This window comes from Neomonachus schauinslandi, chromosome 12 (genome assembly GCF_002201575.2).
Source record: "Neomonachus schauinslandi chromosome 12, ASM220157v2, whole genome shotgun sequence".
In the NCBI taxonomy this organism is placed as follows: domain Eukaryota; kingdom Metazoa; phylum Chordata; class Mammalia; order Carnivora; family Phocidae; genus Neomonachus; species Neomonachus schauinslandi.
This window is the reverse complement of record NC_058414.1, coordinates 104247136-104260090: the sequence shown is the minus strand read 5'-3', so window position 1 is coordinate 104260090 and position 12955 is coordinate 104247136. Positions and strand designations below refer to the sequence as shown.

Here is a 12955-nt window from a genome sequence, read left to right as displayed (position 1 = left end):
TGCTCACCACCCGCACGAGCTCACCTCACCCCGGAGCCACGTCCATGACCCCCGAAGGCGGGGAAGCGCCACTGCGGCAAGTCCGGACTTTCGCGAGGACTCGTGACTCACGTTCATGCCTCGTACGTAACGATGATCACTCACGGAGCCATCTGAAACCCTGAGCACTTTCCTCAGCAAAGATATGTGTACAGGTTCGTGGTCCAAAATTTCGTGTTTGTTTTTAGGCAGGCTAACAGCCACATTGGTTTTACCGGAGAAAACAAGTTGGGGAGGAACACTATTATTTTATTTTATTTTATTTTAAGATTTTACTTATTTATTTGAGAGAGAGAGAATGAGAGAGAGCACGAGAGGAAAGAGGGTCAGAGGGAGAAGCAGACCCCCCGCTGAGCAGGGAGCCCGATGCGGGACTCGATCCCGGGACTCCAGGATCACGACCCGAGCCGAAGGCAGTCGCTCAACCGACCGAGCCACCCAGGCGCCCAACACTAGTATTTTAAAAGGGGAGACTGATTAACGTAACCTACCAACATAATGAAGTACTTGCATATTAGAAATCTTTAAATCATAGTATTTTACAAACTTAAACCTGTATAGAGGACTATGTTTTTATATCTCTCTCTGTAGAAATCTGTAAGATCTCCCCCACAAATTGGCTGCTTTACCAGTGACTTTCTCAATTTTTCCTGTTGGACTCTTTAGTGAAATTATTCCTCTGCATTGTCATCCATAATCTCTTTATTCAGTGGGAATTTCTATGAATAATTGGAACATTGTAACTTCACACTTTTGCTTTTAATAGATTCCAATATTACCAGTGGTGCTTTAATGGAACTCTTACATATGCGACATTTCACTATTACCATCTATTTCAGGAGGAAAAATGGGAAATACTCCCATTAGCAAAGGCCGTGGACAGGTCATTATAAAACTGACTGCCCTGGCGCTTTTATTTCATTTTTTAAATCATGCCACCAGATGGGAGCGAGACAGCAGGGCGAGCAGCATCACTGTCTGTGTGTTCAGTGTCCTCACGCCAGGAACAAACCTCATCTTTCACAAAAATCTGAATTCTGCATGCTGCAACTTCAGCTCTATAAAATGAAGAGGTGCAAACAAAAGCAACTAAGTAAGCTGTAACCAAACAGAATGGTTCTGTCCTCCTCATTCTTATCTTCTCTCACAGTGTTGAGGTCAGTTCTCAACAACGCCTAGAGGTGTCCAAGTAAGACAGGGAAGCGGGAGACCCAAGGTGGTATCATTTCCTATATTCCCACTTAGGGTTTAATCCACACCTATTTCTTCAATAGCTAGTTTTTTTTTTGTTTTGTTTTGTTTTTTTTTTAAGATTTTACTTATTTATTTATTTGAGAGAGCGAGAGTTCGTGCACATGTACAGTGGGGGTCGGGGGACAGAGGGAGAAGAGAGGAGAATCCCAAGCAGACTCCCTGCCGAGTGCGGAGCTCCTACGTGGGGCTCGATCTCACGACCCCAAGATCATGACTGAGCTAAAACCAAGAGTTGGACGCTTAACTGTCTGAGCCACCCAGGCACCCCATTAAATACGTAATTTTTTTTTTTTAAAGATTTTATTTATTTATTCATGAGAGATAGAGAGGCAGAGGCAGAGGGAGAAGCAGGCTTCCCGCCGAGCAGGGAGCCCGATGCGGGGCTCGATCCCAGGACCCCGGGATCATGACCTGAGCCGAAGGCAGACGCTTAACAAATGAGCCACCCAGGCGCCCCAATAGGCAGCTTTTTAAAGGCCAAGAAATAGACTAAAATTCAAGCACCACGAAGACAGACATTTAAAAATACCCAGAGAGTTTAGAACTAGGATGTGTAAGTCTGTGTGTGCTTCTTAACTTAGTTTCTGAAGACATCCCTGGTGTGGGGGCCATGCAACGGTCCTGCAGCCCAGGGAGGGAGCCAACACAAAGGTCTCACACCTCGGAGCCTTCCCGAAGCAGTCCCGGACTAGTAGGGCTCTGTGCACCACAAAGCACAATGAGACAGCACTTCGCACCCAGGACGACGGCTGTGAGTTTTTAAAAAAGACTGAGAGAGAGAGAAAAGAAAGCAGAAAACAAGTGTTGGCAACACAGGGAGAGATTGGAACCCTTGTGTGGTGCTGGTGGAAAGAGCAACAGTGCAGCCACCATGGAAAATGGCATGTAGGTCCTCAAAAAGTTAAACATTAGGATTCTTGTGTGACCCAGCAATCCCACTTCTAGGTATATACCCATGAGAACGGAAAGCAGGGACTCGAACAGGTATTTGTACAGCCCATGTACATCATTACTGTGGCATCATTATTCATGAGAGTGGAGACAACTCTCATGTCCATCGAGGGATGAATGGCTAAACAAACGTCATCTGTATGGGGTATTAGCCTTAAGAAGGAAGAAATTCTGACTTGTGCTACATCACAGGTGAACTTGGAGGACATCAAGCTCAGTGAAATAAACCCGTCACAAAAGGACAAGCACTATATGACTGCACTTAGATGAGGTCCTCACAGTCGTCAAACTCACAGAGACCCAAAGTAGAATGGTGGGCACCAGGGCACGAGGGAACAGGGAGTTCAGTGCAAGAATGCCCTGCCTGCCCCATCCTCCTCTGACTCAAATAAAATCAACTTCGCTCAAGATACTAACCTACACCTACAGACCGTAACTTTAAAAATGAAGATCATACAGACGTTCTCTCATTAAAACTTTTTCATTGCTTAACCCCCAAGTTGTGGTTTCTCTGAATTCTGAACCACCTGACCCAGGAAATAAGCAGGCTGCTCCTGGGTCCTGCCCTGACTCACAGAATCAAAATCTCAGCTTCCTGGGAAGGCTCAAGGGTTTTCTTCTTTCTTTTTTAAGGATTTTTTTTTTTTTTTTTTTTTTAAGTAATCTCTACATCCAACATGGGGCTCGAATCTACAACCCTGAGATCAAGAGCCACACACTCCACTGACCGACCAATCCAGCCAGGTGCCCCCAAGTGTTTTCTTGTTATTCATTTTCCTATTGGCTCTGAAATGCACCGGTTTAGGCCCTCTTACCCTGAAGCAATGAAATACTGCAAACCAGCTATGGAATGAAACACCGGTTCTCCTTCTGAGTGCATCTTTACCCTTTCTAAAGCCCAAGGCCTCTAACTGTACTCCGCGATGGCAGGAGAAGCCCAGATTTGCTGGCATCTGTCTACCTACTCTTGTACACCCCTAAGCTTAGCCACTTCTAAATGTGCTCACCTACTTGGTGAACGCCTTTCCACCCCCCCCAGCGTCTCTCCCAGGTAGCTCTCCCCTGAACTACTTGGAGCTGAGCTACTGCTCACATCTGCCTCCCCTGTTAGAACGTGTATGCTCTCCTAGTTTAGAAAAAACCTCCTATGCATGATAGCATCATGGCTGGTACGGAGTGGCAACACTGTCTCATGAGCGCACGAAGAAATACAGGTGAGGCACAGTGGCAAGTAGGTAATATGATTTAAAAATAACCCAAATTGCATCAACTCAAATTTGTTCAGTACATGTGTTTATCAAAATAAAATGTTAGTGCTGACAACCTGGAGGGTTAGGTTAAGGAGTACCCTGAATGGATCAATGCATTATCAATGGTGATTTGACTAAACACTAAGTATAGATTTAATATGAAGTTACTTTTAAGCTGGCAAAGCTGATGACCTTTGAAAGCCTGAATTAAAAACCAAGTAATAACAGAAATTTACGAAGTTTAAAGGTAACAATTTTTTTTAAAGGTTTTACTTATCTCTTTGCTAGAGAGAGAGTGAGAGTACAAGCAGGGGGAGGGGCAGAGGGAGAGGCAGACTCCCTGCTGAGCAGGGAGCCCGATGCGGAACTCGATCCCAGGACCCTGGGATCATGACCCGAGCTTAAGGCAGACGCTTAAGAACTGAGCCACCCAGGCGTCCCAGTTAACAATCGTTTTATAGTTAAAATACAACTACTAGATTCAGAGAAGTTTACTGATCTAATAACAATAGCAGAAAAGCTGTTTTTCCCCACAAAACAGACCAAAAATAGAGAAGCACACTGGTCACTTTAAAATCTGATAAAATGAGATATTAACAACTACGACCACAAAGGTCCTCAATTTTGTTCGTCTGTATACATTAAAAAAGGTTTTGTAAATTACGGGAACATGTGAATGTATGCTAATGTAGACAAAAAAGTACGCCGAATGCCGCCCCCCACCCCGACCGCCTATTTTATTTTTATTTTTCTTATTTTTAAAGATTTTATTTATTTATTTGAGAGAGAGAGAATGAGAGAGAGCAAGCACATGAGAGGGGGGAGGGTCAGAGGGAGAAGCAGACCCCCTGCCGAGCAGGGAGTCCGATGCGGGACTCGATCCCGGGACTCCAGGATCACGACCTGAGCCGAAGGCAGTCGCTTAACCGACTGAGCCACCCAGGCGCCCCCAACCGCCTATTTTAGCAAGTTCCACCTCATGGCCAATCTAGCTCATCTCCACCTCCACCCACTGCCCCTGCTCTCATCATACTGGAAGTAAATCCCAGATGTTATCAATTCTTCCACAGTTCAGTATGTTGTACAAGAATGTTCACAGCATATTCTTCATAACAGCTGAAAAGTGGAAATAACCCAAATGTCCGTCAGCTGAGAAAGAAACTGTGGCGTCTCCATACAACGGGGTGCCGCTCAGCCAGATGAAGGGATGGAGTACTGGCTCCTACAACAAAAGGGAATGAAGCCGGCCGCAAAAGGCCACGGGCTGCAAGACTCCAGTTAGGGACCGCGTCCAGGGTAGATGAACGTGCAGACAGCACGCAGATCGTGCTCACCTACGCTGGGTGGGAGGGACCTGCTAATGCGCACACAGTTTCTTTGGAGAGACGAAACCATCCCGAACGGAGATGCTGGTGAGGGCTGCCCATTCTGGGAATGTGCTGACCCATGCCATCCTCTAAAGTGTGCATTTTACCGTATGCAAATTACACCCCAATACTGCTGTCATTTAAAAAATCAGTTTCAATCTCTAACATGTAGAGTTTATTCATTTTTTTTTTAAAGGATAAAGGCAGCAAGACCAACCAGACTGATAATGGAGGCCAGCGATCGGTGTCCGAGCACCCGAGGTCCACCGAGACTGGGCAGGGAACGGAGGGGCACAGAGACCCTCAGGGCTCCAGTCGGGAAGGTGCTAACCGCCACTCCCTGGGACGGAGAGCCAGGCAAGCAGCCGCCCCAGGAAGACAATCCCAGAGGACAGCCGTCACAAAGGACTGGGGCCGGGGCACGTGCGTCTCCCGACACCCCCACTCCGCAAGTCTAACCCTCAGCGCACTGGAAAGGCACTGAAGCATTTCCACACGGAAGGAAATCCTCCCCGTCGCCGTGGGAAGAGAAGTTGGTGTCAGTAACAAACCGGCCAAGGGCCTCCTCACCTGTGCCTCTCCCAGGTCATTGTTCACCACAGTGAAGTTCAGCCCAAGTTCTTCCACGTCGCCTTCGTAGCTCTTGAGAAAAAGCAGATTCTTATACACTTCGGGATCTAACGAGGCGAGATGATGGATGTCCACGTCTGCGCTGGTTCCAAGCAATTTGGACAGGAAGAATCCAGCAAAGGGCAATTCTACCAGCATATTTTCATAGAGAGCCTTCAAATGAGAACAAGGAGCAATGATTAGCATTTCAGAGGAATTCTTTTTTCACACTGCCTACAAATAAAAAAGTCCAACTCGAGATTTAACAGAATCCTGACAGCAGCTACTTCCTCTTCATAATGATGACGATGGTGGAAGCTAGTATTTGGTGAGCACTTACCGTGTGCTAGGCCAGGTGAACCACTCAATGCATGTGTTCAGTGTGTCGCAAATTCTAGAGCAGACCACCAGCACGTTTTAGGGCTGCCTCACAGAATGTGTGTACCGATGGGGGTGTTCCAGAGCCCCGTCTTTTGTGCTGCAAGAGGTGGGCACGTGTTTTTGGTAGAGGGCTGTGCAGGCGTGTGAGTCCCCGAGAGCTGCTGTAACAAAGCAGCACGCGCTGGGGGCTCAGAACAACTGAGACCTGGCGCCTCAGGGTTCTGCAGGCCACAAGTCTAACTCCAGGTGGCAGCAGGGCACACTCTCCTGAAAGGCCCCCTTGTCCTCTCTGATGTTGCTGGCCATACCCGGTGGCCCCTGGCTTTTGGCTGAGTCACTCCAAACTCTGCCTCTTTGGGGGGCTGTCTTCCCTGTGTGTGTGTCTCCCTGTCCTTTCTCTTACAGAGACCAATCATTGGATTTGGGGGGCCACTCTAACCCGCGATGACTCATACACAAAGATTCACTTCCAAATAAGGTCAGGTTCACAGGTACAAGGGATTAGGAGGGAACCTCATTTCTGGGGGCGGTCACAATTCAGCCCACAATAGTGGGCTGGACTGGCTTGGTGGCCACTCCTCTGCTCGGCCTTTGTAGCAAAAAAGGAACACAGGGCGGGGCCGAGTTGAGGGCAGCTGTGTACCAGGTCTGGACTGCATGTAATTCTCAATGCCAAGAAATACCGTTCTTTAGGCTTTTTCGGCCATCAGACAGAAAAAGCCCTCTTAGCACACCGGCCACACAACAGGGGGCAGGCTGGACCTGGCCCACAGGCCCTGTTCTAAACTGAAGAGACTGGGCCTTGGGACTCACGGGCACTTGGGCGGACATGGTGAGTTAGCACGGGGCAGCGCTGGCGCCAAACCCAGACGCCCTGACGCCCACAGGAGGACCTCTGCACTCTGAGTTCCTGTCTACTTTGTGTCCGAGGGCCATGCGCGGAACTGTCTCTTCACTCGTGTACGTGAAAGGATAACTTACATAGAGCCAGATAAAACGCAGAGCCTGTAAGTGCAGCTTGATGATTGTATTTGACCATACCCACGCAGTGGCCGCTCGGGTGAAGGCACAGAACACCTCCCCTCCCCAAACTCCCCTGAGAGCTCCCTCATGACCTTCAGCCACAGCCTCCCTCACGTTCAGCCCCTTCTGTGGCCGTCACCACGGGCGCACTGCCACCCCAGGACTCCACCAATGGCACCAGACAGCGTGTGCCTCCTCACAGCAGGATGCTTTTGAGATTCACCTGTTACTGTCCTTTTCCGCGAGGCTGTGTATCATCTCCAGCCCTGGGCCTGATGATGGACGTGGAGCTGTTTCCCATTTGAGGCTAGGATAAACAAAGCTGCTGGACCGTCAGCGTGAGCCTTTCTGTGGATCCATGCTCACCTCTCCCAGTATAGACTTCAGACCCGTTGACAGGGGAAGCACTGGGCGTGAGGTGCGCTTAGCTGTTATCAGGCAACGACACGCTGTCTGCCAAAACTCAACCATTTTCCACCATGACCAGCAACACAGGAAGGTTCCAGCTGGTCCAGAACCTCACTGATCATTAGTGTTGTCAGTCTTTTTTAAGTTTAGTTATTCTGGTTGGTGCAGTGGGGTATCTCACTATGGTTTTAATTTGCATTTCCCTGATGACCGGTGGTACTGGATGAATTAAGCGCTGGTGAATATTACTATATTACTATATTAATCTCCCGATTCTCCATCCAGAGAAAAGAGGGGCCAAGTGATGCAGGTTTCCCAGCATGATGTCAGGGTTCATCCTGCACGATAAATACTCCTATGGCCTAAGGCTGTAAAGTGCATTTTAAACACGCACTATCTACAGTATTCGTGTTGTATTCCAATCAGTGCTTGGGATTTTCACGTAGAGGGGAACAGAAAGTTACAGTGAGTTTTTGTCTTCAGGAGCGATTGTCCCAAACAATGAAGACTTTTTCTGTTCAGTTTGGGGGACTGGAAGGGTAGCCATGTCACAAAGCACAGGCTGGTCTTAGTCTCATTTCCCATTTCCTGTACAGCTCTGAGAGAGTTCTGACATTGAAGATGTTCCCTCCACACTCCGGTCCCTTGTGGAAGTGACTGCACAACACACCAACCAGAAAGCTAGATTGAGAGAAAGTGCAACAAAGAAGCAGAAGTGGGCTGTAAAATTTTCAGAAACGTTCTTATTTTCTTCTAACAGATGATGGCCTTGGAAGCCCCAACAAGTCCTGTCAAACTGTTCCAATGAACCTAAGCTACTATGTATTGATGCTAGCTCTGAGCCAGGCACTGCGCTGAGCACACATCAGCTGTCTCGCTTGCATCTGGCCTGTCCGGAAGATCTCCTAAGTGGAAGGCAAGAGTCACTCTTCTACAGAAGTCTAGGGGAAATCTGGGTTTCCACGCCTGAGGCCATTTTTGCTAAAGTAAGAGTGGTCTGCAGAGACATGACAATGACAGGGAGAGTGGAGTCGCCACCCCCACTCGGTAGGTGGGGAGCTGGAGGCAGAGCCTCAGGCACACATTCTCACAAACCCTTCTCTTTCGGGGGGATGGCGGGGGAGCCCCGCTTCAGAAAGTACTCAATGAGCTGCGCTACGGATGTATTCAGAGCTTTTCTTTAAGTCACCGTTGAAAGATCCACCATGCTGCTCCCGGAACACCGCCACAAGACAAACTGTAATCCCAGGGGTAGTCGCTCGGCCGTGAGACCGCGACTTCAGAAGCCCCTCTTCCAGGAGGCCATTCACCCGACCACGTCCACACACGCGAGACGTGAGACACGAGGCTCTGGTGAGACACACCCGTGCGAGCGAACACAGCAGACAAACAGCTTCCGGGGAGCAGGGGCTCCGGCCCTCCGAGCCTCCAGCACCCGCGCCACCCTTCACGTTGGGTGAACATGCCCTGCCCACAGCTCCCGGCACCGCCAGTTTTTACTCAGCTGGGTCACACCGGATGTGGGCCACTTCCACATGGGCAACGATCAGCGGTGGCGCTAGTCTGTAAACCACTGATCCTTAAACACACCAAAAAACGTACCCTCGAATGAGTGTTTCCCCTGTCCCTCCTATGCCACCGAGAATGCTCAGGTTCACCCTGAGTGAGACCCACACTTCAAAGTCTGTCCCACTCACAGGACTGGAAGGAACCAGAGAATAGCTATCAAACATCGTCCTGAAAGTAGCATCCAGTGTGCACTGGCTTCTTGCCTCTGGACACCGCTGACAGACAGTATGAATTAACACTTCTTCCCAAGGTTAACATGTCTGAGGACTTCAGGTTCGCCATCTGTTAACTACGTATTTCATAATATCCCCCTTCCAGCTAAGACTCCAGATGTTCTCTGCCAGGGAAACTGAAGTGTCATGTCCCCGTGCTTTTATTTCTGATTTGAAGACTAACGATTACACAATTAATTCTGAAAACGTGGCAAAAAAAGACTTCTGAATGAGAGAATGAGCAGTAAGATGGCGACCAGCACTTAACTCATCTACTGATAACGCAAAGAAAGAGTTGTTTTGAAAAACCACAGTTTGCTTAAAGTTAAGAATGGCTAATACTATTAACCTGGAGCACTTAAAAATCTCATTACTTCTAAATGAACGATGGCTTCACAGCCAAGGAGAACGTTCTGCGCCGGACGCCATGACTGATTCCAGGTGCTGAAGAACAGTGTCATTTGTACAGTGGACTTTAAAGTAAACTGGAAGTGTAAATCATGGGGTGTTCAATATACAAGGTCATCGTTTGCCACTTCTGCATTAGTAACAATAAACCAGTGAAATTCGTTAAATAGATCAGAGCTCCCTGAATTTTAAACAGAAATCCCACTGTGACTCATAAAATGTAAATGCCTAGGTATAATTTTTTACATAAGGCAGGTTTAAACCTTTAGAGCATTTAATATACAAGCACTAATAAATGATAGCACTAAAAACTATGATTGCATCAGCTAAATGGATTATAAATTAAATTTCCATAAATGTATGCAACTGAGATACAAATGTAAGCATAAATCAACGTATTTTCTAAACACAGGTTAATTATACAATTTCAAAACTGCCTATTTTTTATGCAAAATAATCCACTTAGCATTTTTCACACTGGCCTTAATTCTCAGCCGGTTGCACCACACTTGTTCCAGAAGCACATCAATAACGACTTGTCACGAAAAAAATTGCAATAGGTATATGGAAAAAACCTGTAACGTATTTTTCAACTGTCTGTCTTTTATGAGTGTTTATAGCTAGAAATTGTGCCAAAATGATTTGAAATAAAAAGGATTAATTATAGTAGAAGCCTTTTAATATAAGTGAGTGCAGTCGCAATGCAATTAATGCAAATTGTGGCACTATCGGAAGAATAAATGTGAACCACATGAGAGGCCATTTCTGTTTGCTGCCAAATAACTTCAGTAATTTACTACATTAAGAATCAATAAAAAAATAATGCTTTTCAAATGCATCTCTATCAATCTCCAGGTAGTTCTAAAGTGAACATTTATAACTTAATCTAAAAACTATATCAGAGTTGTCTTATGTTAAAGCCACTCTAATTGAGCAAAAAGATAATAATTTTAATTATTTCAGATCATGCTAACCCTGCAGTTTAAAAAAATAAGAAAGAAATGTAACCTAAGGATGTGGGCTAATAGTAATATGCTATTTAATAGTTGTGCTTCAACATGCATACCCACGAGTGGAAAACACGGTGTCTGACTGGGACTACAGTGGATTTTCAGGACCACAAGCTCCCACAGGGCAGAAAACACCCCCCATGCTTAACGCCCAGGCCTATGCACAACATATGGCATCCAATCATTCAAGAGACATTTATTAAGTGCCAACTACATGCTAGGGACTACTTTCCACACTGGAATTCTGCAACCGTGAATTTGTTCACAAAAACCCATTTCTTCTGAGACACTTCAGGTTATGCAAAACTACACGTGAGTCACGATTCATTTCAAACCCCCGGGTCTTCACAGTCCTCCCCCAGAGGTCTTTCCACACGGCTCGCTGCTTTGGTCAACACGGCGGCAGTGACACTGAATGTCAAGGTGTCAGGAGGCAATGCCCCGCGTTCCCATGTATCTCCCGTGTGCAGTCACCACCCACCTCGGCGAGGCAGCCCCTCGAGCTCCACACTCCCTCACACTCTTGGGCACCCTACAGTGCTGCTTCAAATAGTGGCTCGGGGCGCCTGGGTGGCTCAGTCGTTAAGCGCCTGCCTTCGGCTCAGGTCATGATCCCGGGGTCCTGGGATCGAGCCCGGCATCGGGCTCCTCTGTCCCTGCCCCACTCCCTGGGCTTGTGGGCTCTCCCCCGTCTCCGTCAAACAAACAAACAAATAAAATCTTTAAAAACCCCCAAACAAAAAACAAAACCCCAAAATAAGTAGTGACTCTGTCCATTCATGATTCAGCCAATGTCCAGCAAGCACAACTGAGCAGGGTCCAGAGGTTCTGGTGTTTCGAGAAAAGGCATCACTGAAACCCTGAAGCTCCACAGCAGGGGGCTGGCACTGCCTTCGTCCTCCCCACAGAGGCTCCAAGGGGCAGCGAGCAGAGCGCCTGAGCCGCACTCCTGTCCCCAAGCGCTCTCCGCTCACACCAGCGGCTCCGGAGGCCGGGCAGGGGCGCGCTCTCCGCTCACACCGGGGGCGCGGGAGGCCGAGCGGGGCGCTGCTGGCTTCCCACCCGCCAGGGCCCGAAGCAAAGGCTTCCACGAGGACCGATCTTTTCTTGTTCGCTGCAACTGATGATCTGCACTTAATGCTTTGACAGCTTTAGTTTAAAGAAACAGTTCTTCTAGGGAGCCTGGGTGGCTCAGTCGTTAAGCGTGTGCCTTCGGCTCGGGTCATGATCCCGGGGTCCTGGGATCGAGCCCTGCATCGGGCTCCCTGCTCCGCGGGAAGCCTGCTTCTCCCTCTCCTGCCCCCCTGCTTGTGTTCCCTCTCTCGCGTTCTCTCTGTCGAATAAATAAAATCAATCTTTTAAAAAAACAAAACAACAAAGAAACAGTTCTTCAGAAAACCCGTGGGGGAGGCCGGGTGGGTGGGAGACGAAAGTTCACCTCTCGGTCCTGTTCTCCTCGTCGCGCGTGCAGAAGTGAAGCTGTGGCGCGGAGTGAGTCTGAGGAGCCGAGCGCTGAGGCTCCGCGGCCGTGTGCCCCGTTACCGCGCGCTCCCAGGCTCCCGCTCCATGCGGCCGCGGCTCCCCTGCTCCGCCCGCCTCGCCCGCCCCGCCCACAGAGGCGCTTCTGGAAGATCAAGAACCAAAAGGGCTCGCTAAAGCGACACACCACAAGAAGCAGCTACCTGGGAGTTTCAGGACAGTTGTTCCGTCCTGCTTCTGGAAGATTTATCAGGAGTTTCGAAGAACGCCGAGCCCCGGTTAAGGGACCCCACACGGCAGAACCATTTCACTAACTAAAAGGAAACGTTTCTCAGGTTTGAAGATTCTTCTACCGCACAGGATAATAAAATATACACGGACATCTGCCACACTACCGCCCTTGAAATTTGAGGTTACGGACGTCCCTCCAGGGTAAATAACTTGGTCATGGCCAGGTGCTGAGAATCTTCTCCACAAGGTGAGGAGACACAGGACCCCTACAGCTCCTTCCGGCTAAAACGACCACACCCGAAAACTCCACCCCGGATCGAGCTCTCCTTCCGCTGACTCCTTTGACCTCTGTGGCTCTTGCAAAATCACTGCATCACACTGTTTTTTGGTAACAGCTTTACTAAGATATGATTCATATACCTGACAATTCACCCCATTTGAAGCGAACAATTCAATGGCTCTTACTGTGACTGAGTTATGCAACCATCAGCACAATGCATTTTTGAACATTTTCATCCCCCCCAAAAGAAACCCTTTACCCCTTCGTGGTCCTCATTTCTCCCACCCTCCCAGCCTGGGACGATCATTAATCTACTTTCTCACTTCACAGATTTCCCTCTCTGGACATTTCAGAGAGACGGAATCCTTAACGGTGACCTTCTGTGATTCGCTTTCTTCACGGGGCCTGTTCTGTTCGGCGGTCAGAGCGGCTGTCAGGACTTCATTCCTTTCCGTGGCCAAATCAACTCCTGCAGTATGGATAG

General features: G+C 48.3%; 1 protein-coding gene across 2 annotated transcripts in view; it reads right to left on the bottom strand.

The window, feature by feature from the left end:
- UBE3C (ubiquitin protein ligase E3C) overlaps positions 1–12955 on the bottom strand; it is a 123207-nt gene that overhangs the window by 20080 nt on the left and 90172 nt on the right. For both annotated transcript variants that reach the window (XM_021692757.2, XM_021692758.2), the window contains exon 19: positions 5432–5644. In XM_021692757.2, coding sequence (XP_021548432.1) covers positions 5432–5644 — 213 coding nt within the window. The remainder of the gene's footprint in view (positions 1–5431; positions 5645–12955) is intronic.